The sequence below is a fragment of the Anas platyrhynchos genome, chromosome 1 (assembly GCF_047663525.1).
Source record: "Anas platyrhynchos isolate ZD024472 breed Pekin duck chromosome 1, IASCAAS_PekinDuck_T2T, whole genome shotgun sequence".
NCBI lineage: Eukaryota > Metazoa > Chordata > Aves > Anseriformes > Anatidae > Anas > Anas platyrhynchos.
In genome coordinates, this window is record NC_092587.1 from 198,136,338 (window position 1) to 198,162,544 (window position 26,207).

Consider the following 26,207-nt stretch of genomic DNA (forward strand, 5'->3'; position numbering starts at 1 on the left):
CATGGCTCAGTCTTCTAAGAAATGGTGGAAGTCTGAGCTGAAATGGCAAATCAAATTACATAAAAATATTTGCCATGCAAGAGCTTATTAAATCCTCCAGTAGCAGACTGTCAGAATAATTGACCTGATTTTCTGAGACTTTGGTCTGATCTTTATTGTCCCATTGTACTCTTTTGAGTAGCTTGTTGTACGAGTAAGCTGCATGCCAAAACCAGAAATACAGATTCCATGAAGATATTAATAATTTGGTATCCTCTCAAATTAAAGACATGATGAATTTTCCTTGCTAATTGTTTTCATATGAAAAATGCCTTGTTATGGCAAGAATTAGCACAAGTACGTTTGGGATAAGGGAATAAAAATAGGTCTTCATCTTGAAAGACATGTTTTGTGAGATCATAATAGTCTGACAAGATGCTTTGCCTTGTTTTTACGCTGGTGACTAAAGGCTTCTTGCTCAACTCTATTTGCAAACAGCTGAAAGACTGCATGTAAAGAGAAGAACATCATGAATGAGTATTTTGGGCTGGCAGCCCCAAAACTTGTTAAGATCATGATACATTCCTCAGGCAGCATGTGACAGTTTTCCCATCTTCATATGTGAATCTTCATCTAAAAGGAGAGCTGAAAATGTTATCTTGTATATATTATGCAATTCTAAGGTAAAAAATAGAACGTCAACAACAAAGATAGAAACTGATAAAAACATTAAATGTCTTCTGTTTTCCTAATGCACTATGAGGATTACTATAGAAATTAATAAAGCAAGCAAAATTCACAGCTCTGAAAATAAATCCGGTGGTTAGCACTTTTTGAAATAGGAAATAGAAAAATCTTGATTTTTTTTTAAATATAGACTCTCACTTCATTAATTATCTAAAGCCTGAGCTCTCGGAATGGATTACTTTACCTTAACACTGCTAAATGCATTGCACTTGGTTATATTATTTGCAAAGAACAAGACTGTCTGAGTTTTGTGTTCTTTCTAATAATCCTCTTAGTGTTTTACAAGTTCTTGTTTTGAGGCTTCTGCAAGCTGTTATCTGTAGTCTTCATTGATGATTATGTTGTTGATATTTAAGCTACTTCCTTCAGTGTTCCTGCTGCTGCCTGTACAGTGAAGGCAGCAATGGAAATTTGCCTCTTAACTTCTTCCCAGGCTTCATGTTGATCGGGTTTATTTTTAATGTCAAACATGGCATCATAGATCCCTGGGAATGATTCTCCTGCATACTTGTTATGGCTGCTTGGAGCGAAGATAACATGTCTGTAGGGAAGTTGAGGGGGAAAAAAACAACAGAACACAATAATATTGTGCATTAGGAAAATGAAATATTATTTTCTATACAAATCTAAAATTATTGATAATGAAGGGGTAAATAAATAGTTATATATATATATATATATATCTAATAGCAATACTGCCTATAGTCTGTTAAGCAAGAAAATAAAATGAGCTACATTATTCCATCTGAATACAAGAACTTTGTAGCTAAGACTTGAGATAGAGTTGAATAAAGCACTCTTTCCCTTTTTTTAGATGAAAGGAAAAGATTAAAAAAAAAAAAAAAAAGCAAGCCAGCACCTTTTCTCATAGATGTACACAGTGTTTGACAGATACAAGCATGCTTTACAGCTCTGGACTGTTCTCAATAGATTTTTAACCAGAAGTCGTGTGAGATATAAGGACTGTAGATATTACATTCTCTTTCTACACTTAATTTTTAGTGGAACTTTTTATTGGAAAGATGACCGATCTGAATACAGAGTGGTAGGAATGACCAAAAAGCTAGGCTAGACTCAACTATTCTGCTTCTCAAACAAGATTTATCTCTTGAACTGGAAGAGAGAACTAATGAATTCACTGCTGTTGGAGTACTGCCCTCTACAGTGTATTTTCTAGCATGGCTGTTCTGCTATGGCAGGTCAAATTCGAGATGTTTTAAGTATACCCTATTTCACTTTGAAACCAAACCTCCTTTATCAGTGAAATGACTTGAACTGAGACAACAGACAAACTTTTTGATCTGTTTAGAAGCCCGCTGAAATCAATGGAAATGGGTTTTCTGATCTGAATAGGCTTAAAATGGGACTCCTACACCGTACAGAGTATCTCACTGAAGTTTTCCCTGATGTTGTTTATGCTTTTCAATCTCATTTGTCCTATTTAATCTAATTTTACTACATTGAATAAAACCATTACAATTCCATCTAGAGACCTATAAATCATAAAGGAATTCTCATACAGTACTCCAGTCAGAATGTAAAGCCTTTCTTACCTATAAAATGGCCTTCCAGGTAATCCAAGTGGATCAATGAAAGCCCTTTCTAGAAACATGAGCTGATCATTTAATGATCTGACAGCAAGTAGGCTAAAAGCAAAACAAGAGAAGAACATGTTAGCTACAGAGTGTTTGGCCCACTGTCCTTCAGTGCCACAATGGATACAGCTGTGCATTCATGAAGGACAGTACATCCACAGGGCTGAATTTCAAACGTAGAAGACAGAAGACAGAGCATGACAGCCAACCTGCACAAGAGAATTATGCTGCTCTATACTGTGAGACAGCCTGGCTTATAACCTGAAAGTTATAAACCTTAAAGCTTTTCTTAAAGGCCAAGAAATACTGTAAAAGAAGAAAGCCTTTCAGGTATTTTCTCTCATGCTGCATTTTATTCTTATACCTCCTTTTCATTCGGATGCTAGGACAAACCATTCTCTTCTTTTCTACAAAACTCCATTTTCTACAAAGCCAGTGAGCAGCAAATTACTTCAATTAAATCACATTTATTTCTATATGTAAAACTACAACATCTGAGAAACAGGAAACTTGTAATGTTAGAATCATCTTTTGAGTCATCCAAGAACTGTATTTGTCTGATAGCAGATTGTAAATTCCCTTCAGCAGAGACCATCTGTTTCTGTGTGCTTTGAATAGCTCTGGGCATACTACTGATGCTTAACAAATACAAGAACTGTGAAGAAGAATATACTGACTATATGTGGGTTTGATAGTTTACATCTAAAGTAACTTACTGTAGAACTTCAAAAGCACTTACCAAGAAAAAGTGGTAAAATTTATATCACTGTAAGTCAGGAGTAATTTTACTACTGTCAATGAAATTGTTTCAAGTTTACATGGGTGTAAATGGAAACTGATTCAGGTTGGCTGAATTAATGCTTAGCTTTAGGACTTCCATCAATGAAATTATTTTGAACTGAACTTTATCAACCGCTAACGTGCTGCAGAATTCTGCAGGACATGTTATTTTCCACACTGGATCACAAAGGTTAACAGGAAATTATTTTCTTATACATATTTTGAAACTTCTGCTATATTTATTGATACACTTTTGTGATTTAGAAAAACAAATGAATTGAAATTTACATGGTAAATCAAGTATGTAAGCTGTGATAACTGACAGAAGTTACAAAATCACAATAAAAGCAGAATAGATCTGATGTGGGGATAGAAGTTATGATTTGTAAATGAAAAATAAAACAGAAAACACAATTAGTGTTCTAACTACTTAAAAGGTAATTTTTCTGCTCATACAGATTAGCGTTTTTCTAGTAACATGATGCAGTGTAAATGCTCTAGAAATATAAAGTTCATACAAATATCATATGCATCATATGCCATAAATGTAATATTTTACTTATGAGATAATTATTTATCTTGAAAGTTGCTGCCATTAAAGGATATCTTTTATTCTCACTTAGTCTTCCATAAGGGCCAGCGTACAGCTAAATTAGATTCTTCCCAATAAATGCAACATACATGTATGTATATATAAAAGGAAGCATAGTTTCTAATTCTGGGCATGGCCTACAAAGAACGAATTAATTCAAGTGCAAATTATGGCATAGGTGCTATACAGAATTTTTGGAAAGCCTGTCAAAAAGCTTGCCATGACTACAAGCATGGTACAGATGTGTTGTTTTGTTTGTTTTTTTCATTAAGTAGTATCAGTAACTTGAAAACTAGAGTGGCAAATGAAGACTACAAGTCATCATTAGTTCTTTAATGATAATCCAGTGATACAATCCTAGGATGTGTCTGTATCTGGAGGAAGTGACACACATGGGCTGGCTCTGCTCATGCTAACCAACAGTCTTGTCACGTCCATGTGTCATCCTGGTGCTGCTCCTGAGCAGAATTGACACTCATTAGCTTGGACACTTTTCAAAGCTAAATGGCTAGATTCCCAGGCTCTGCAGCATCTCTGATGTTCACTAGTTCAACAGTTCTATAGTTTGTTTCCTAGAGTAACGAGATCCTTAAAAAGAAGAATCCATAAGGACTTCAAGGTAATTCAGGGGACTAAATGCAAGAGAAGACAATGCCCTCTGAGCCCATACATTTGACTGGAAGAAAAAACTTACTTATTGGTGTCTGTGTGCTGCAGTCTGTCATGAAAGTTAGCAGCCACTTCTGTAAAATTTTTCACAGCTGAAAACAGAGCATCTGGTGGGAGAAAAAAGGAAGCGTTTAACTTTAAATTCTGAATAAACCATTTAACAAATCAAATTCTTCAAAATAAAACTGCTTATCTTTCACTGTGACCATAATCTGATCATTCTTGATGAACAACAATCAAGTAACTCCACACTCCTATATTAAAAACTATGTAATTCTGTGTGAAAACTTTCCTTGGAAACAATAGAAATCAGTATTTTTGTGAACATTATTATTTCATAATTGAAAAATGTCAAGAGCATGGATTGCCAGAACCAGACTGTTCAGGTAGGCGCACAGTTTTATAGAGCCCAACAGCCTGTGCATTTCCATTATCCTGCCACATAAAAGGAGTTTTTAGTGAGAGTGAGGGAAGGAGGCAGGGAGAGAAAGAAAGCGAGTGTGCATAGGCACATAAGTCATTAGCAGCAGTCGCTGTCTTTGGAGGTCTTCAAGACCAGACAGGACAAACCTCTGAGCAACCTAGTCTGATCTCAGAGTTGACCAACACGTGATGGGAACTGTTAGCTCTCCATGGCAGCGGGATAGCTTCTGCAATGGCACACTAGTGAAGGAAACAGTCACATTTCAAATTGTTTGAAGGGGTGGCTCTTGTATTATTTATTGCTTGTACAGCACAAAGCAAATACCAAGGCCTGAACAAGGCTTATACAATGAGATAAAACACTAACAGAGGAATGTGATAATGACTGTACGTACCAAAGGATACGTTGTATGTTGCCAGTTGCTCTTCATGATTTCTTGACATATTATAGATGATATGAGCATAGTTGCTCACAGCTGATGCATAATCTCTGCAGTCAAAAGGAAGCACAACAGAGTTGGCCAACTCAAACACCAGCCCTCCCCGTACCTGAGCTACTGTCAGATGATTCTTGAAAGTGGGATCATAAAATCTCTCCACAATTTCATAGGTCTCATAGACACTGTGGTAAACTGGATAGCTGCTATACTTTTCTACATTCTGAAACAAACAAAACCAAACAAAACCATTAATTTCTGTCAGTGGTGGATACTGCAGGTATGCTTGAAAACCTTTGCTGTGGGATTCAAAGCACTGTAAAGTTAAATGTTCAGGTCACATGAACCCTCTGTAGCCACTACATACAATCAAATGAGAAGAACTGTTTAGTGGTGGCTCTCCTAGACATTAACCTATGATGAGATGGTCACTCAGACACTGCTCTCCACTGACCGGGTATAGATCCTAAAGAAGGTAGCTAAGAATGGACATATAACTGCTAGCAGGCTAAATTAAGATAAGGTTGCCCTTCCTCTCATTGCTTGAATCTCAACTGCCATTTTTGTTTATGTCTTTGGTTATGTCTTTTCAGAGAAAAGATCATATTTAATAGATAGTTCCTTGAACATTTCTCAATTGGTCTCATTTTACAGCATGCTCCAGAGTCAAACTTATCTTCTTTGTGAAACAAGAGCCATTTTTGAATTTAAAGCTTCACATGCCATCCCAATTCATTCAAAAGTCATCAGAAGCCACTCAAGCCTTCATCAGCCATAAGTAATTTTGAGCACATCCAGTTATTCTGAACAAAGGTCTCCTTCTTCTCTTGTCTGATTGACACCAAGCTGACCATTCCTATTTATTAAATATTTGTGTTGTAGTAGCACAGAGTTCTAGTAATGAACACTCTGACACACTAAGCTGACTCCAAAAAGCTGAAAGACTGAATGGCTCAATTACACAGTTGATATTACTCAGGCAGTTACATTGGAGATGTAATTACAAAGACACAGACTTACCCAGTTTTTACTGTAACGTGCTCTGCCTGAAGCGATGCCAAGACGTTGAAAAAAGACTTCAAAGTCATTGCCAGAACCCAATTTATTTATTCTTTTAACAAGAAAAAGGAAAACGCCTTGAGTGACAATACCCAAAATATATTTTTTAGTTTGTTTCCAAGTACTGATAGCTATTTATTCTCCAGTACAGTCACTACACAGTCTTTCTCTAGCACGCTCTTTCTTTCAATACACTATGAATTGCCCAGACTCCTGCACTGCATGTACCTCCTACCAACAACTGTAATTCCCAGAGGGGCAGAGTCACTGTAGAGAAATCAAACACTCAGGGGAAGAATTTAACTCACTGTCTTTAGTCATTGAGAAGAAAGACCCAGTGAACTCCTGTTAAACTTCCAATATCCCAGGCTCTAAGCTCAGAGAAAACAGAACAGTACTAGCACAACTCCATATACAAGATTCATTAAAGGAACCCTGCTAATTTTGAAGGAGAGTGTTGTAAGAACCTGCCTGGTATGTTCCTCAGCCACTCAACCTCAGAGGCCTTCCAGGAGACCAGAAGCAAGTGCAAGGGTAGGTCCATGTTACCATCTTGTGCTTCTGCCACTGGCCTGTATATATTAGCCTTATTGTCTAAATCTCTATAAAATACAACAAAATTGTACTTTTCATACACAAAGACTCTTGTTCATTCTACAACTGCAAGTTCTCAAAAATGTTGTACAACACTGTATGAGCCGCAATCAACAAAATTCTGAAATCTATACCAGCTGAAATTAACACTCTTTCTTTCAAGTGCTCAGTTTTTCAAGTGTATGTATTCTTTTAAAACCCACACTCTACAATAAATTCTAGCAAAGTTTTGATTTTCTTTTGTCACTGACCTGGGAACCTCTTTATATTCTCTTGACGGATTTTTTTTATACCAGCTCTCATAGAGAGATTTTCCTTCAAACCCCTCATCAGGACTTGGTATCTAGAAAATATGTATTGTAAAAGAAGACAAAGGGTACAATTTCAAATGTTACCAATCAACAAAACTACAACCTGCCATCACTTGGCTATGGCCTAGGGAAATGAATAAATAATACTCTTAAGCCCCTCAGCCCTTCTGCATTTTCACTTTAACCTTTTATATGAGTAGCATTTTTCAAAGGAATATTTATTTGCTAAAAATAGGCAACTTTTTAGATGGAAAAAAAACAGAAGGAAAGCAAAACATTTCAAATCAATATTTACACTTTTAATTGTCTTTATTAAGAATTATCAATAACTATATTTATTTATGAATGAATAACTATATTTATTTATGAAGTTATGAATTTCTCAAAATAACAGTCAAAATAAAGCATGTTTGGCTCTCTGGTCACAGAGCTGACTGTTTATAGAACAGCGTCAATGCTTTTTGCTACAGATTCGTTTTGGATGGGGTTACACAGCATCTCCTTCCTGATTAGCATTCCCTTCAAACATCAGCTACCAAGCGAGTGTAGTAACAGGCATTCATCAGCCTTTGTTGCTGTTTCCCAGCTCGGGGAAGGTTATGCAACCATGTTTACTGGTATTTAGGTCAACATTTTAATGATAGCTTTTGGTGTCCAAACTGAGACTCTAATGACCTGATTTTCTGACAGTTCTGAACACCCGCATTTAGCACAAGTTACCATGGGAACTGCAGGTGATCAGCTCTTCTGCAGTTCCAGACAGAAATATCTGTAAATGGGCATCTAATTTTAACAGAGTTAAATTTTATTTGTTGCCTTGCAATTGCCAGAAAATTATTATACTGAGTTACTACCCTTCCCTTACTTTCATTGCAGACTAAAGTCAGCTTCCAAGAGATAACAAAGTATTGACCTTGGAAAAGACAGATGGGTGAAGCAGACATAGCAGATGAAGACACATACAGTAAATTCACAGAATACATGGAGCAGTTAAATGTATATTACATGCATATATATAAAACACACAGAAGATGAAATAAATGATCACGCTTTGATGCAGATGAACAGAAAAGAAACAAAAAGCCCTTATTATCAGCCTCTAAGACCCACTCTCAGAGCAAGGAACATCTTACATTTAAGATATAGATGCTATTTCCTGAGAAATGTCCCTACCTTTTAATTTTATATGCCACATAAATACGTATGAGAGCATCATGGGCAGAGCCATTGAGTATCTAACAGGATCCATGGAAAATGAGCACAGTGACCCAACCTGCCACACCATGTTAAAAACAACACTTCAGCAACCCTAACGTCTTCCCCTGCCTAAAGGGAGACAGACAGATTCTTCCACTACCACGGGCACCTGAGCTGTTGGACTGGGCAGCTACATTTGTGCTTGTTCTTGTTCTCTGGCTCATGGAATTTCTTTAATAGTTTGTTCTCAGAAGGAGAACTTTCACAGGAAGAGAGAAAAAATCATGAATAGCCAATAATTTAAAGGTATACATTTGAAATCCCTTTGCCACTCCTGGGAAAAAAGCTGTTGACTTAAAAAGGGTGACTGCAGTTAGAAAAGAAAGCAATACCTGACGTCATATTTTATGCACAGAGCCCCAGCCAGTGAGTGAGTACTAAACATTCTGGCTAAAAATTTCAAGCAATATTACCTCTTTGGTCACACTGTACACTAGTCTGTACATCAGTGGCGTGCAATCCACTCTTAGTGTGTAGTTTCCTGAAAAACAGGAAAAATTATTTATACGAACAAGTAATGTCTCCTCAGCCAAAGCTTTGTGCCATTATTTGTTAATAAGAAAGGGACTAGAGAGTTACACACACTACAAGGAACAAGCTGATTCTCCCCGCAGAAGGGGTCTCCTCCTGTAATCTAATTAATGCATTTGTATTAATTAGGATGAATTATAGCCCACCTTTTGAAGCAACTCTCAGAGCTCTTCCTATGTCCCTATGTTGATTACATACATTATGAGAGTGGATGCAGATTCAAGAGTTACTATAAAACTGCTGACAGAGGCACAACACTTGTCCTTCCCCATGATTTCCCAAATAGTTCAGCTGCTGCAAAGAACATCTTTCCTGAAGCAACAGGAATACCTGAAGGATACTTTATGATTCTGGGACAGTTTTCTTCCATATCTACTCCTGGACTAAGCCAACAACATTATCATTTTGGAGCTTTCATAGATCTTCAAGTTAAACTGCTTCCTGGTCACCTGTATATACCACCACTACTAAATGCAAATTGAAACCATATACCTTCAATAGAGGAATCTGCATTGATGTAAGCTACTCCTCGTGCTTGCAATAGTTTGGCATTTTCCTATGAGGAGGAATAGAGAAAGAAAATGTTGATGAACTTTTTCTCCCAGAATGATTTTCCCACCCCCAGAACAAACAGCTGTTTCTGGGAAAAATATCATATAACCTACTGCAATGAGCCTTGGTAGTTCCTAAGTGCAACAAAGAGAGAGAGAGCAAGGGAAAGAAGGAGTGCTGCTTTCTGGCACATATTTCTCAAAGATCTGCCACTGTGAAAATTTCTCTTTTAACACTGTCAGTTTACCTCAGCCCATTCTGTCGATCCTAACAAGCCAAATTCCTCTGCATCCCAGCTTGCAAATATCACTGTTCTCCTTGGCCTCCATCCTGCAATAAAAGACCATGAAAAGTGTGTTACAGAAATAAAGATAGTTTGTGTCACTTGGAGGGTGTGTGTGATCTTTAATAGTGATTTGTGGAAAAAGAGGTATGTTTAAGGACCTTTAAAAATAACTTCCTTACTAATCTAATAATGCCTTGCTAATTTTTTTAGCAATCTATTGGTTCAATATGATGATAAAAATGTTTACGTGCTCTTCTCTCAACAGAAACTTCTAAAATTTAACTCTGAACAAGAAAAAAAGAATGTGCATGTGCGTAAATCCTTGAAAGAAACCTTTTCTTTTTGCTCAATTCAACTTAGTGCATATTTTTAAATAATGTCTACTTTGTCAGAAAAGTATGTTTGGCATATTTTCATATCCATTACTGAATTTCTTTGACCTGTTTCCCAAATACCAGATTTCAATACCTACAAAATTCCTTGTAACCTTCAAAGCAAAGATCTTTCTCTTGAAGTTCTGCATTTAAACTCATACCAAATGGTACAGGCTCTATATTGCCTTGCCTTTGTCTTCGCCCAAAGTTTGAGGTTACTGGAACCTTTCAATCTTTGCTCCCTTTCAACTTTATTATTTTTTTTAATTTATTTTCCACTTGCATTCTAAGGAGAGTATCCCCTTATATCCAATAACTTCCATGGAATGGGAAGGAAACTGAATGCTAATAGGTTTTAAGTGCAGTGGGTAGGCAAAGAAAGCTCCTATAGCACAGTATTTGAGCTATGTCAAAGCTTATTTCCATGGGATGTCAGGGACGGTAACAGCGTTTGCTCTGACAACAACAGAAATTTGGTAGTTGACATTTTTTTCCTATTTTAATGAACTAGGCATGAGGTATTTTTAACCATTACCTCCTATACTATGCTTGCACACCTCATTCTTTGCATTGCACAGACTTTATTCATTCTTGAGTCTGTCTCCAAACTCGAGTCAAGTGATGAGAAGACTCCCAATGCTGCCCTGCTGAAGTGTTGTTGATAAGACCACCATGGTATCAGTTTAGTAGGACCACTGAAACATCTGGTATGATCAGCATCAAATACACAGCAATCAATTGTATCCGACTGTCTCATTTATTTTATCCTCACATCTTCTACTTTGTGTTTTGTTTTCTTTCAGATCTATTTTCTCTTGAGTAGAAATAATTCAGAAATACTGATGGGTTGTAACTGGAACTAGTTAACAGCTGCAGAGCAGTGTGCTTATCTGAGAGATCACAGAGATACACGTTTACTTTTAAGCACATGCTTCAATCCCAGCCATATCAATGGGCGCTGTTGACAGTGGTGGTTTTAGTGTGCGTTAGTCTTTCATTACAATTACCTTCCTTTTTCAGTTTTCCAAAGCTCCTCACAATCTCATGAACCACAGCTGCTCCACTCTGAGGATCAATACCACCAAATACCCACGAGTCACGGTGGCCTCCCAGGATAACATATCTGTCTAGAGAAATAGGGAAGTTTACTTAGAAAAAACTTTTTTTTTCCTCATAGTGTTGTTAGTTGGAAGTAATTTTTAGTTTTCCATATAAATGTGTAAGCATCAGGTAACAAAGCTTACTAGTTTATCATACATTTAATGGAAACGCAAAAGACATTTTAAATCTCCAAAGACATTTTTCTGCATTTTCAGCAAGTGTTAAAAAACTTGTCAAGCACAGTAATTCAACCTCATATACATAAAATCTCCTAAATTCCATAATGCTACTTCTACTATTAGAAATACTGTGGCTTTCCTCTGAAGACAGAACCCCATTTTTTCACATTTTACAATACTGTGTTTCATGGTGAAGCTGACCAGCTAATTATTTTTGTACAGCATGACAACTCACAGCATTAAAACGTGTATTTCAATGGGTATATGTATTACCAATCATAAAAAGGAATGCCTACAATCATGATGGAAATGTGATTAATATGATCCAAATCAGACTAGATCTATGTGATACTACAATACGGTTAACAGTTTTGTTTCAAGCAACAGAGAAGTGCTGCAGTTACAGATGAAATGCTGTTATCATTCTAGGGATGTCTATATATGTTTTTTTATAGTGTAAAGATCACACTGGCTACAGGAGACTGTAAGACAGGCAATAAATTAATAGTGGTGGAAATTATGTGTTCAGATGGAATGCAAATTCTTTCAGGACTTGTACTGTTATACCCCATTTCCATTTGGTTTTGAACTCTTGTGATTGATAATAATGTTCCTCCATTAGTAGGGAAAAATATCCACTTAAGGGTATTCTTTCAGTTGCAAAATTACCTGCCTGAAGCAAAATATTTCTGTCTAGAGTATGACTCCACCTTGAAAAATCAGCATGTATAGTGAAAGTGCTGACATACTCTGAGACATATGAAATCTGCTGCAGTAAATATTTCAACACAAAGATCACACGGTCCAGTATTTCAGAGAAAATTATCTTCTTCATTTCCCCTAACTCTGAAGTGTGTGTAGGAGTCATTGCACACTCACATTACACTGAAGACAAACTATTTTACCTGGTTCCACTGTGCCTCTGATGGTACCAATCACATTGTAAATCCTTGTTACTTTGTTGTTGCTATGAACGTGCATTTTCACCTTTCTAGTGCATTGGGAAGAAAATCCAAACAGAATATCCATCAGATTAGATATTAAAACATCACCACCTTTAAAAATTGTAAAATATAAAGTGTAATGAAAGGATTTCAGCTAAATTTACCCACTGTTAAACCAAAGTAAATTTGAAAATATTTCAGTGTAATTTTTTTTCCCAGATTTATACTTGTGCTATTGAGAACAAACAGCATTTGGTGTGATGTCAGTAGGATTTATATGGATAACGATCTCAAGAGGTCCAAATTTTTTTTTTTTTTTTGGCTAGGAGCTAGTTCTTAAATTAGAGTGAAAGAAAAACGAAAACTGTCTAATATTAAAAAGGTAAATAGTTCAATCTAATCTAGAGGTTGGTATAAATCAGAACCAACTCCAACACAGTCAGTGTGATCATACTGATGTGCCACCTCAGACACCACAAGAATCAGACAGCCTGAGCTGTGTCAGAAACTTTGTTTATCTGCAACACAGTTGAAGGTGCAACAACTCATCCTCAAGGGTTGCCTTTTTTAATTTTATTTTTTCAGGAAGAATTTTTCACATGGTTTGACTAAGACAGAGAGAAAAGGTCAAATGTTTCACATTGAAATCAACAAGAAGTGCAGCCAATAGTGAAATACCTGGACTTAATGCTAAACTGTAATTACTAAATCAGTTTAAATACAAAACTAAACCAATAAAAATGAGGTTGCACTTAAAGCATTTCTTTCTGGAAAACTTAACGTGTAGTTTATAATGTTTTATATACAGCAATTGGTAAAATCAAAAGCTGGACCCACATGAATTTAGAAGACAAATTCAGTTCTCTAAAAATTAACCATTCTGATTAAATTTTTTGTTTGAAAAGCTAGATGTTTTCCAAGTGAACCTGGCTCAAGATTAGCTTGAAACTAAAGCAATTCGGTCATATCCACCCAATGAGATGAAAATCTACTGCAGCTTTGCAGTGAGAGCATTTTGTCCCAGAAAATGGTCAGAATCAAAGGAATGATGCAAATAGCCCCAACTATTCTACTTTTCATCAGATTCTCTACCTGTATTTCTCTGATCTCAAACAAGTTCCTTATGAAACAAAACTGACCTTGTAGAATAATTTGATGTGAAACCAGGACCAACGTTGTAAGACACATTCAAATTTCCTTTCCAGCTACTATGTGGTGGTGCAGATCCTCCCATATTACTGTTATGAAAAAAAAAAAAAAAATATTATCATTATTAGTTATAGTCATCTTACAATAACACCAAAGACAAATGAGGAACCAGGAACCCATCTTATTATTCTTGTTAAGTCCCATACAAATGTAGACCACAGTAATGGGTCACTGTCTTAAGTATTTTGTACTATAAGCTTTCACAGGGATTAATCTGTATTTTTAGCTACATTAATATTAGTAAATTAACATAGAGGAATTCCCCTGCACATTGAGGTCAGCTTGGAATGGTCTACAGCTATCCTGGAAAGCAGTCTTCGTTTGCAAGGGTTTTGCAAGCAAACTGCCTCTTGAAAATGGCCCATGGATCTTTCTACTGTCTTGAACTGCATTTACAGTTTATTCAGGAGTGAGTTATTTGGGCCATTCTAACGGTTTAACAGGACAAGCAGTTGTCTTTCAGTGCCTGCCTCTGGACATTTTTTAGTATGTTACCATAGACAGAGTTGATGTGATTTTAAGATGTCTAAAACTGAAGAAATATGAGTTAAAGTCATCTTTTCTTGTTCTAAGGTGAATATACAAGGACAATGCTGCACCTGCTAACTCAACTGCATCTTGTTTTTCTTTTCAACTTATTTAGTTTGTTTAGATAATTATGAATTTTAATACCATCCTCTGGAAAGATGGGAGCCTGTCTTCATGTCAGGGAAAAGGTGACTCCAGCTCAGACAGACCCAACACACTTGCATACTTAGTATATAAAGTAGTGAAACATACATGTCTGCTAAATCTCCTGTGACACTGCCTTTTTTCCAGTATCGTTATATTGGTTTGCTAGCATCATTTCATATTTATGCAACATAATACAAAAGATGAAAGAAAGCTTCATAGAACTAAAACCAGAGTGCAGATAATGCCCCCTCAAAGATACATGGTACGAATTTACCTGGATAAATGAATGATTTTATTTTTGGTCTTTTTCACAAGGCAGGTACCATGGCAGTTCCACAAATCCTTGCCTTTACTCAAACTGAGTTATATTATAACTTCAGTATGCTTGATTGCTAATTGTTATAACTGCAGTTCATACTTGATGTGTTACAAAGGACCTTTTCTAAAACCCTTTGCACGTATCTGATATGCAGTAATAGGTAACAGAATGTCCACTTCCTACACAGAACCTAAGTACAAACATACTATTTCAACAACTACAGTGGAAGAAGCAAAGTGAACAAGTCTTTTCCCTTTCTTTTCAAATACTTTTAACGCTTTCACTGAACAGTCTGTTTAAAATTCTTCATGTCTCCCAAATACTTACCGCAGTAATGACTCAGCATCATGATAGCCAATGGGATGAACTGGAATTTTTGGGAGACCTACACCACTGGCTTTGTCTAATCGGTAAGCGTATTCTGAAAGCAGAAGACAGGTATTTCCATGTTTACAACTTCCAGAAGGTGTCTGTACAATTTACAGCACAGTCTTAACATAAGAGTCAGGGATAATCATTTCAATTCACTAGAAGTTGGGCTGACATTTCCTCAGTGACTGCCTTCTTTATGCTTCATCAACATATTTTCAGAGACAAAATAATAATAATAAAAAAATCTCCCATTCTCCCACAACATCTACAATTATGCATTCAGAACTGCCTGGAAAATTTAAAATTATTTCTTGGTTTGTGTTTGGTTTTTTTTTGCACTGAAAAGGTTTTTGATAGACGTTTTTCTCTTCATTGAAGGAACTTCAGAAAAAGCCAGAGAGAAACTACAAGAACAAAAAGGGACCCCATATCCTGATGCTTGGAACACTGAGCTGGGAACTAAAGCATTTACCAGAGAGATGCAAAAACAATGTTATATACTAGGCTACCTAATATTCTGTTTTGCTGTTTTTGCGAAGAAAATGAGGTCCAGGTTTTGTTTGGACATAGCTAAAATACAAATGATTTTTTTTTCTACAAACCAGGATATTACTTTTCACAGTATGTACAACCATCAACATTTAGAAGCCATTTCTCTAGCAGGTATGGAAAAGAATGGATTTTCCTCATACTCCCTACGGCACTGCACTGCTCTCCCTATTCCCTACAGCATTCACATGAACCCTTATTGAGGGGGCGGACAGGGATCCATCTGTAAGATCACCAACTCTAGCTTTTTTCTTTGCAACTGTACAGACGATAAATGAATTTCAAGTACCACAATAACTTCCAGCACCGCTTTAGAAAGTACTTGATGGCCCAGGGTACAGATATCTCACCTTTTGCAGGATAGCCAGGTGTCAGAGGATCCCCAGCTCCATTCAGGTTTAACACATTTCCACGCTGGGCTCCACCGCCTGGAAGGTTCCAGCCATCTGGATAGGGATCTACTCCTGGGGCACAGTAGTCAGCAGGGTCTGAGTACAGAATAACTCCCTTGGCACCTGCCAATTCAGCATTTCTCACCTGCAAAGCACATCTCTGGTTCCTATCCAGACAGTTTGACACAAATGTTCAAGGGGCAAAAGAAAGTATTAAAAATTACAGTGATTAGAGCTCAAGGCCTTTTACACAGCTTGGACTAAGTAAAGGTCCCATAATAGTCTCATATCATAAAATTTCTGGAAAATACATATATAGATATGTATTATTATTGTACATATACAGATATCAGATATCAACTTTTGTGTCAATGAGGACATTTCACTTCTAAATCAAAGGACAACTGCCCCTCCCTCTAGATACTAGTAACTCTGATGTGTTTGTATTTCATTTTAATAAATGATTCACAGACAGTGATACCTTCTTTAGTCTCTTCCATTCAGATAGTATCTTTAAGAGTGGTAACCTTTAAAAATTTAGTGAAATTATTACCTGATCCAGAATAAAAGTCAAATGTCACTTCTCACTGCTGAAAATGGCATATATGTAAAACAGTGAGTTATCTACTTAAAGCTTGCCGAAGATCAGTCAAGAGTGTTCATTAAGATTTGGCATTCCAATGAGATTCCATGAGATTTGGTGTTTGACACTCTGAAGTAATCAAGAAATTAAAAATATAGCCTTGTCCAAGTTATGGTCAAACTAATTTTCATTCAAGAGGCAAACACGCTTACAATAGACTGTCTCTTTACAACCCTTTTGAGGAAATAACTTGAGTGTGCACCTGAAGTATGCACATGGTTATGTACTTTCCTGTCAGGCCATGGAAATTTGCAGAAAAATATCATTTTAAAATGTTTACGTGATAGGGATATGGAATTAATAAATACAGAATTTAAAATAACCTCCATGTAGATCTGCCTTTGTCTAGTGTACAGAAACCATTATCAATAACTACAACATGGGGATCTTAAAGCACATCTGAATCTACAGGAAAGAACACCTTAGTTCAGAGTGTATCATCCAAGCTTATCAGTTACATTTTGGAAAAATAATATAGTATGCAGCTGAATACTAAAATATTTAACATTTTCCAACTTAATTACATTTATCTTTTAGATGCATTATATAAACATCAAATAAGTATTTTATATTTCCTACTAAAGAATCCACTTTGAATGCACCTCTATGTAAACTCAGTTGCACTAAAAGCTTCAAAAGACCTTAGTTAAGAGTTTCAGTCTCTTGAAATCAACCAAAGGATAGCGCAAGTAATATTCTTACATGGAGTCATTACCTTATTTCCTCTGAAGATCTTCCCATATCTGGCAATAACAATCTTTCCTGCACAGTTAATTCCCATTTCACGTTCTAGCTTAAAGAAGTCCTCTGTGCGGCCATAATTCACATACACTAACTCACCCTGATAGAAAGAGGCAGAATTTGAAACAAGAATGTCAATAAACATACCATGAAGGTTTGACCTAGGAAGAGAATAAGCTGAGAACAATGGGCTCCAGGACAGGTTCTTGTATGAATTTTTCTTTGATCCTAAGACAATTAGGTAGGTAAGTGACTCCTAATAGATTCATAACATCAAAAATTGTGTGACCTCAGACTCTGTGAAGAATACAAGATGTGACTTCTGAAACAGAAACTGAGTGTAAATGCTTAGAGTATGGCCCTTACTTCTCTTCATAGTCTATTTAAGCTGTAAGCAGCCTTGGACAGACAGAGGTATTTTAGATCCAGACAATCACAGTAAATAGTAATTGCATCCTATGCACTAGAATCACACACCAACTATTGTATAACATGTTTGAAACACAGTCATGAATACTTTATTTATGTGTAATGTATATTTATTTTGATTGTCAATCATCTGGAACTTCTACTGTATTATTTCTAGATTTCTGAAACAACATTCAAAGGTACTTATTTGGAGATTCTGTCATTCCTGGATACATTTTGGCAGGGGTTTGGACCCAATGATCTTTCAAGGTCCCTTCCAACCCCTTCAATTCTGTGATTACACAGCACATCAGGCATCCTTAATGAAATTCATTTAACATTCTGAAAATTCTTCATCTTTAACTTTCATTAAAAGGACTAAGAACTACACCAATGGTATCAATGTCTCAACAGAGCACTGCAACAATTTAATTTCCTAGAAGTATCATAAAATCCCTCATGTTTGTAGAGACTCCCCTTAAAAAGTATTAAAAAACACAAGCTATAAGTATGTAGTGTGGACTCATAAAATGCCTTGTCTGGTCTCTTTCAGCTTAGTTAGAGGTCTCAAGCACACATCTTATCTGTGACCATTATTACCGAGATGGGGGTACTTTTGCAATCACTTAACAAGGAAGGAAGGAACAGAGATTAGTACTGCTGTTTAAGAATGTGACTTCACCACTTTGTGTATTTTTTGCTAAAAAAATCTATTAAAAGAAACTTCTGCTCAAAGCTTATTTTTTTTTCCTCTGTTTATTGGGATCTAATTGAAATACACCACACAGAACAAAAATGCATTATGACAATTCGTATCGGAGACCAGGATATATTCCATCTACCATTTACCGAGAACCAGAAAGTAGCAGCTATTTCTACATCTCTGCAGGGTCTCACTCTAACTGGCAAGTAGCTACTATCCTACTGTGGCAGTATTTAACTTTCAAAACACAGTCACTACCACTTATTTTTAAAGAGCAACTGCAGGAAACTGTAATGGTGCCCAATGGTATTTCCACAACTCCCTGATTAGAGCACTCACTCAGAAAACATGAGAGCTGAGCTCCTGGTCTCTCTCAGTGTGAAGAACTTTGATCCATTTCTTCCACTTTCCAGGGGGCTGTCCTACTTGTAAGACTGCAGTTACCCTGGCATGCAGGTACTGTATAGCCTTCTCCCTTCATTGAATATGGACCTTTATGCAGGAATTGTTTGCAAGATTTGTGAGCACAAAGAAAGCAAGAGACTGATGAATGCACTTGGCAAGTTCCAAATCTCTCTCTCCACAGCTTAGATCTGTTTAATAGAATGGCTTTTAACATGAAGTACAGAAACGGATATGGGAAAACTCAGAAGAGCCCATGGAGCATTCCCACTGCTGAGCTACATACACGCTCCCTCCTATGCTATTTGCAGTATAGATGCAGACAAGTGCTCACCAAAGAACATTATTGCTAACTGCACTAGCTAGGTACCTGGAGCTTCTGTCAAAGTACTACGCATTAAGGGAAGCATAAGCAATGTATTTTGAGAAGATAATCCGTCTTTTAGGTATTATTTCATTCAGAAACAATGTTTTCACATTTAATTAAAATAAAATCATTTTCTGAAGAAGGAAGCTGCAGCTTTTTAAACTTGTTTTTACTATTTCTTATATCACATCCATTACCATAGCTCTGAAGAAACCAAATAAAGCAGTGAAGTTATTCTGTCTTTCTTTGGGGATATTATATTAAGATACAAAGTCAGAATCCAGTAATTTTACCTTACGTTACATTCCAAAATTCCCACAGCAATTCTTGAAATGCTCAAAGCTCTCATATCCTAAGGGAGAGGCTACCTGCCTGGTTCTCCAGCTTCCTTTGAGTATCTGAGGCAAATGAATACAGGTTATCTTTTGTCTTTTGGACTTGCACAGCTTATTAACAAACTTCAGAAAGTATAAGAATTTAATACTGGGCTATATGATGACTAAAGGCATTGTTATCAGGTTTCAAAGTCACATCCACACTTCATAGCAGAGCTTGGACCAGATAATCTCCAAAGGGCCCTGCCAACCTACATTATCCTATGTATAGGCAGGAAAGATACTGCAAACAAAAAATAATTTCTATTCTTATAAATTACTGATTGAATCCACTAATGTTCATAGGATAGAAAAATCCTGTTACAAAGGCCAGCTATGCAAAAGAAAGATCGTCAACTGGTACCATCTGTACAAGATAGAATGGATTAGTGTTAAACTTTGATCACAGTAACACCTATTTCCACCAGCTAGAAGTGCTGGCAAAGGCCATTTTAAAGCTCACCATAAACTTGCACAGTTATACCTGTGTGTGAGCCCTTGGAAAGCAGAATTTTGAAAATCAGTTTTTTAATTTGGCTACATAAATATAAGAGTCCTATTTGTTCACCAAAATGGAAAAGAATGGTGTGTATTCACAGAATAATCAGCAAAAGCTTAAAGCAGCTGACAACTTTAAAGATTTCTTTCCACATTTTTCAGGCTGAGGCAGAACAGTCCAATTTTAACTCCATCTAGAGAAAAAAAAATCATAGACAACAGAGCTAGCTCATCTTTCCCAATGGTGATATGTCAGGTTCTGAACAAATAATGCCTAAGATCCGGGAATTTCACATTACTCTACTCCATTCAATGCTATGCTACACTATGTTACAGTATCCCATCTTTGTCTATTTCCATTTCCTATTTCTGTTATCTCTGTTTCTTTTACTATTTTATTTTACCTCAGGCATTCCATGGGCTGAAAACGCACTGTAGGGTGGCACCACATCTCTAACAGCCTCATACCCTGGAGGAGGAGGCTCTGATAATGATGTGTTGAAAATCTATTGGGAAAGAAGAAACAAAAACGTAAAACAAGCAACATGAAAAAGAAGTACTGTCTACATAGGCACATTTCACAGACATTTACAGTTTAAAGGACTCTAGTTTCATAACTCAAAATGAGGTGTGACCAAAACTTTAACAAGTTTTAACAACTACTGGGCATCACTTTCCATATGCAGGTTCAACATGTGATCTCACAAATCCCATCTCCACTCTTTGCAGATAATCTCATTTAAATGAACACAGGCTACTCAAAAGTGGTCTCAATATAGCACGTAACAGAAGGTTAGGTCATAATAGTAAAAAAAATCGTGCATTCTGCTCATCCCCAGAGCTTCTATGAACACTAGAGCTGCTCTGTCATGAACTGATTTTATTTGTCAGTCTCAAGGCATAAACTCTATGATCTTCAAGAAAGTGAATCATAGAATCATAGAATCACAGAATATCCTGAGTTGGAAGGGACCCTTAAGGATCATCAAGTCCAACTCTCGACACCGCACAGGTCTACCCAAGTTCAGACCATGTGACTAAGTGCACAGTCCAATCTCTTCTTAAATTCAGTCAGGCTCGGTGCAGTGACCACTTCCCTGGGGAGCCTGTTCCAGTGTGCAACCACTCTCTCTGTGAAGAACCCCCTCCTGATGTCAAGCCTAAACTTCCCCTGCCTCAGCTCAGAATTTAGCACAATCATCAATACTGTATAATGAATCAATACAAATAACAATGCTGACAATGATTGATTTCCTCTTTCTTAATAAAAGAACAATTTTAAAACAATTGAATTACATAAAGTAATTCTAATAAATAATTCTCCTTTCATCCATGTATGTCAGTATGCTGCATGAAGTAGGATAATTATTAGTATTCTTAGCATACAGCTGAAGAAACGAAGATACAAATTTAGGGAAAAAAATAAACAGTAACCACTGATTTCCATGAGCTTTGGATCAGGTGCAACATCATGAACAGAGCAGAGGATGGCTTTCCCTCCCAGTCTTCCCAGGTATATGAAGGTGTTTTTTCCCTGGTTGCAAAAACAGATGTTTTCTGTACCTCATTTCCATACTCATCAATTATTGAGATGTAGTTTGGCTTAGTTTCATCAGGGTAAGAGAGCAAGACATCGTAATGAACCAACTGAACAGAATCCAAACCAAACGCCTTCCACTCAGCTTGGACTTGCTGTGCCAGATGCAGATTCTCCTTTGTTCCTGCGAGGTGTGGAAGCTGTGTAAAATTGCTAGAGAAAAAGAAGTAATCGGTCAGGATCAGGAATTGCAGCTCGTAATCAAAACCCTTCTTAGCCTACCTGGAAAGAAACCCCCATGTAAGACCATACTGAAACTAAATTAGGACCCAGACTCTTCTGAATTTAGGTATTTGCTTATCTTACACTTAACTTGAGGAAAAGGATTTCAGTTTGTTGCAGGTGTTTACATCTTGCTAGCAGTGTGGCTTAGCAAGAAAGGCCTAATGACATCAGCTGTGGGGTCTTGTCCTTGGTTTATTCCTTGTCTTCTGGGCAACCCTGGGCCAAACACATCTGTGCATAAGGAGACTGAGCTTCCTTGCAAAGCGATAAAAGAATCAAGTATAATTACCTCCAGGCATCCGATTGAGAAATGTGCATAATTATTCTGATCCCTGCATTTAATTAGCTGGATATTCTCCTTGGATGCCACTATTTTAATTAATTTTGGCATAAATACTGATTTATCTAAAAGTTCACTCTGAGCATGTCTTGTTGGCAAATAAGAGTTCACAGTGGCTTACAAACAAGGAACAGAAAAACTAAGCACCTTGTGACTTCAGAGACATCCAGACTCAGTAACAGTGAAAGATACCATGAGTAGTGAGCAACCCACTGCATGAAAAAGAGAAAATTTGCTCAGACCACTGAGCAGGCCTAGTGGTGAACTGAGCCAAAGAATCTCCCAGATGAATGAGGTTTGTCATCATGTCCTCATCTAGTCATATGACCATGCCACCAACATGCCACAGAAGCACGTGTCACACGAGACGGTGTTAATCAAAGAAACGGGTTCTTGGATAAGAAAGAGGTATAAGGTTGGGAAAAATTTTCCTTCTTGAGTTCCAGTGAGTGTTATAAAAGCAGCAAACAAAGCACTTACTTCAAAAGAAGTATACACTTCTGCTTTTTGTACCAAATGCTGCCATATTCCTCTGATAATGTCAACAGCTTTTATCAACACTATACTAGAGAAGTCCCTGGTACAGTGAAGGCACCATTTTCTGGATAACATACTGAACCAACACCATGGTTATGTTTAGAGCCAATGGCTGTTTTCTTTAAGATTTAGAATATTTAAGTGTCAGGTTTTTATTACAATTTGAATTATGCAATAACATTCTCCTGTATTATATTCCCATTTAACTGACTATTGTGTTTTTCTTCATTTCCTGTTCTAAGTTGTTGACTGCCTGCATGAGTAGTTCTGAGTAGTGACAAAGGATCTGCTGTATTTCACCACAGAATTGGCCGCATGTCAGCAAATGCAATACAATGTTTACTGTTAGCATAGAGACAGGGAGCTTTGAGGGCAGAAAGTTCCTTTTACAGGGTTCTTTAGCAACAGTTGGCCTTGTAGGAGCCAAAACACAGGTTGACAACTGAAAAAAAATCTTAAGTATTTGGTTTTCAATGTTTACATAGTCCAGTACGTGTCTATTATGTAGTAAAGAGAATGTACTTTCCAGCTAACTTATTTGCAAAAGTTTGTGGCAAGTGCACTTAAAATGAAATGTGTGGGATTGCCACAACCTATAAACTGAAAATGTTTTTTTCTAGTAATTTGGTTTTGCAGCAAGACAGAACTTCCTGCTATTTAATCAGGTTGGGAATAAACAGCACACCCAGTTCTATTGTCTACACCTAAAACCATTCATTTTAACAAATGAGCAGCTTTGCTTTTAAGATGTAATAAAAGAAACAAAGTAGTGTTAAAATCACCTAATTTTATTACTAGAAGATACATGAGATTAATAAATTATTGGGGAAAAACATGGTCTTAAAAAGACCCTACAGCCTAAAAGGTGTTTGTTTTATTATCAACAGCTTAATATACTTCTTAGATGACTAACCTTTATCTATGATGACTGTTCTAGCTATTCACCGTGCAGAGGGTGAAAGCATTGAAATCTATCTTTCTTCATGAAAGTGAATAATTATCAGTCATCATTCTGACCATGTAGATTATCTAATAAATTTGGTCAGAAAGTCAGAAGGGAGAATAACAATAAGGTATGAAGCTCTAATCTGTAGGAAGAACTGCAAGCTCAAATACTAGTATGATTTTCTTCTAAGTTGATGTGGCCCACTATTTTCCATTGAATCTCTCCCAACTTAAGTTTAGTCATACAACCTAATCCTAAATAAACAATTTTTACATAAAAAAGAATGTAAGGTAAACACTGCTGTAGGCTGAAACAGGCCACACATAAGAGAAGGAGTCAACCTCTACATCATTGTACAAGCATTCACCGAAGGCTAAGCAAGAACTTGGCCATTTTTAATTACTTTAAGCACCGAGATTACTGACAACAACTCAAGTGTTCTCAACACAAGTAAGACTGGAAGGAGCTGAGATGGACTGCACTCATCTCACTGGAAAACATGTAAAACCTATGGCCAAAAACCCATACACCATGCTCTGTCTGGTAATATTCATGGGCTGGTTCCTGCTTTTTTCCTGTTTTTTTTTTTCTTTTTTTTTTTTTTCTTTTGACTGATAAGCCTACACACTGCTTACAAAAGAAACTGCTTGATGTTTTCAGCCTTCATTTCAGCCATAAATGCCGCCTTCACCTCTCCATGAGGACTCGAAGATGTCTTCTCTTCTACAGGTTTTGCAAACCAGCCTACACAACACAGCAAAATACAACAGTAAAAACACCAGAATATCCCCATGACACACATAATTTTTCTTCAGTATCACCACAAGTATTTTGCTGCATATTTTACAGCTGTTTTTTATCATAGCACAGTCAAGCGACCACAACCTGGTAATGTCAGCGGTAGTCCCACACCACAGTGAGACAACTTATTACCTGGGCACATATTGAGGGGAATAAAATACTGTATTTTATCTATTCATCACAGTCATTTTACTGTAGATGCTGAGGAGTCCAATCTATCTTCCTTGAGCACCAGCACATCACGCTCCCAATCACCTCAGAAAGGCAGCAGCTTTACGAAAACGTACAGAAACAGAGCCCCTTTGTGAGAAACAGATGTCCTGTAACTATTTTTTCACTCTCTGGCTCTCTTTCTGGAATCGTTCCCTTACTGTAGCGGTGTTATCAGACTTAAGTGATGAGAGAAACACCTGTCTAGGGAGAGTTTTTGACACCTCTTTGTAAGCCGGGGCCTGTACGTGTTCAGTGTAGACGCAGCAGCCATTACACAGGTGGCACATCGGGGACACGGCAGGGAGCAGAGCGGGCAACAGGCTGGCACCACTCAGTCAGGGCCCTTCCACCAACTCCAAGCACACTACAAAAGCCATTTCTCTTGCCTAACTACCACATTTCAAATGAAATTATACAATAACTAGCCAAAAAGGCACTCTGGACGGAAGACAGCCGCTGCTGCTGGGCAGATGGCGGCTCAGCCGGCCACAGATTCACCTCTGGCACGGAGCCCCCGGGCTCTGGAAGCCCTCCCAAACCTTCCCCCCTACCCGACCGCTCCTCAGTCCGGCACCGAGCCGCCTCCCCCGGCTGGAAGCTCCCAGGGCCGGCCGGGAGAGCCTCCCGACCCGCGGCGGGTGAGTCCGCACTGTACCGATGAGGAACCCGAGGAGGAAGAGCCCCACCGCTGCTCCCAGGGTGGCAGCCCAGAAGCGGCCGCTGGCTGCCCTGGGCCCGGGGGGCTCCGAGAGGGTGCCGAGAACCGTCCACATCGCTCCGGAGCCGCTCCCCGCCTCGCCCCGCAGCGCCCGCCCCGCCGGCCGAAGTCCCGCCGCTGGCCCGCCCCACGGCGCCTTGAGGCGGGCGGGACCCGGCCGCCTGCGGCGGGTCCCCAGTGCTAATATCTGCCCCGGTGCCTCATACAGGGCCTTGTGCCACCCGTGAGGGGCTTTCACCCCGCCATCGGGACCTCAGCCCGCCCAGAGCCTGTCCCGAGGTCTCGCTGTCCGCTTGGACGTGGCCAGTTCTCCCCTGCTTTCCCCTTCTATCCACTGTCCTAGATATCCTGGCACCCCACGTTTCAAATGCCCTCAGGAGGTGAAGCAATGATTTCCATTCCTGGTTCACTGTGGCTGTTACACACAGCGCTGTGCCATCCCCTACAGGATACATGGAAGAGTGAAGACCAAACAAGGGGGGAAAAAGTAAAAACCATTACTTTAACACATTTATTTTCTCAAGGAGTGTACCCCAATTCCCAAGACTCTGAAATGCTCTATTCAGAAACACAGACACACCTGTGAATTCATTTACCAGGAGGAAGACTGACTGCTTGATGTCTCAGCACTCTGGATTTCCATTTTACTGAGGTTCAACCCCTAATCGAGTGTGTGTTTCACCTGGGACTGCCAGCTCCTGGCTTGGAGACTGGCCTCTGGCTTCCTACATGCTTAATTTTGCTTGAGTCTTTTTCCACGTCTTAAAA

At 38.0% G+C, this 26,207-nt stretch overlaps 1 protein-coding gene across 6 annotated transcripts; it reads right to left on the reverse strand.

The window, feature by feature from the left end:
* Positions 1–513: 513 nt before the first annotated feature.
* LOC101790444 (glutamate carboxypeptidase 2) lies at positions 514–26,207 on the reverse strand. Of its 6 annotated transcripts, none has more exons than XM_021278698.4 (19): positions 25,377–26,207; positions 24,343–24,451; positions 21,626–21,812; positions 20,467–20,568; positions 17,285–17,410; positions 15,885–16,071; positions 14,941–15,034; positions 13,550–13,648; positions 12,372–12,457; positions 11,194–11,313; positions 9,774–9,856; positions 9,467–9,530; positions 8,857–8,924; positions 7,127–7,218; positions 6,243–6,333; positions 5,181–5,445; positions 4,388–4,469; positions 2,280–2,372; positions 514–1,267 (listed from the first exon to the last, which is right to left on the reverse strand). In XM_021278698.4, the coding sequence occupies exons 1-19, from the start codon at positions 25,492–25,494 to the stop codon at positions 1,078–1,080; spliced, it is 2,256 nt and encodes a 751-aa protein (XP_021134373.4). In that variant the 5' UTR covers positions 25,495–26,207; the 3' UTR covers positions 514–1,077. The 6 variants fall into 6 exon arrangements, with proteins under 6 accessions (XP_021134373.4, XP_027323011.2, XP_071888908.1 ...); XM_027467210.3 differs by having other exon boundaries at positions 25,408–25,550; XM_072032807.1 differs by having other exon boundaries at positions 25,273–25,397.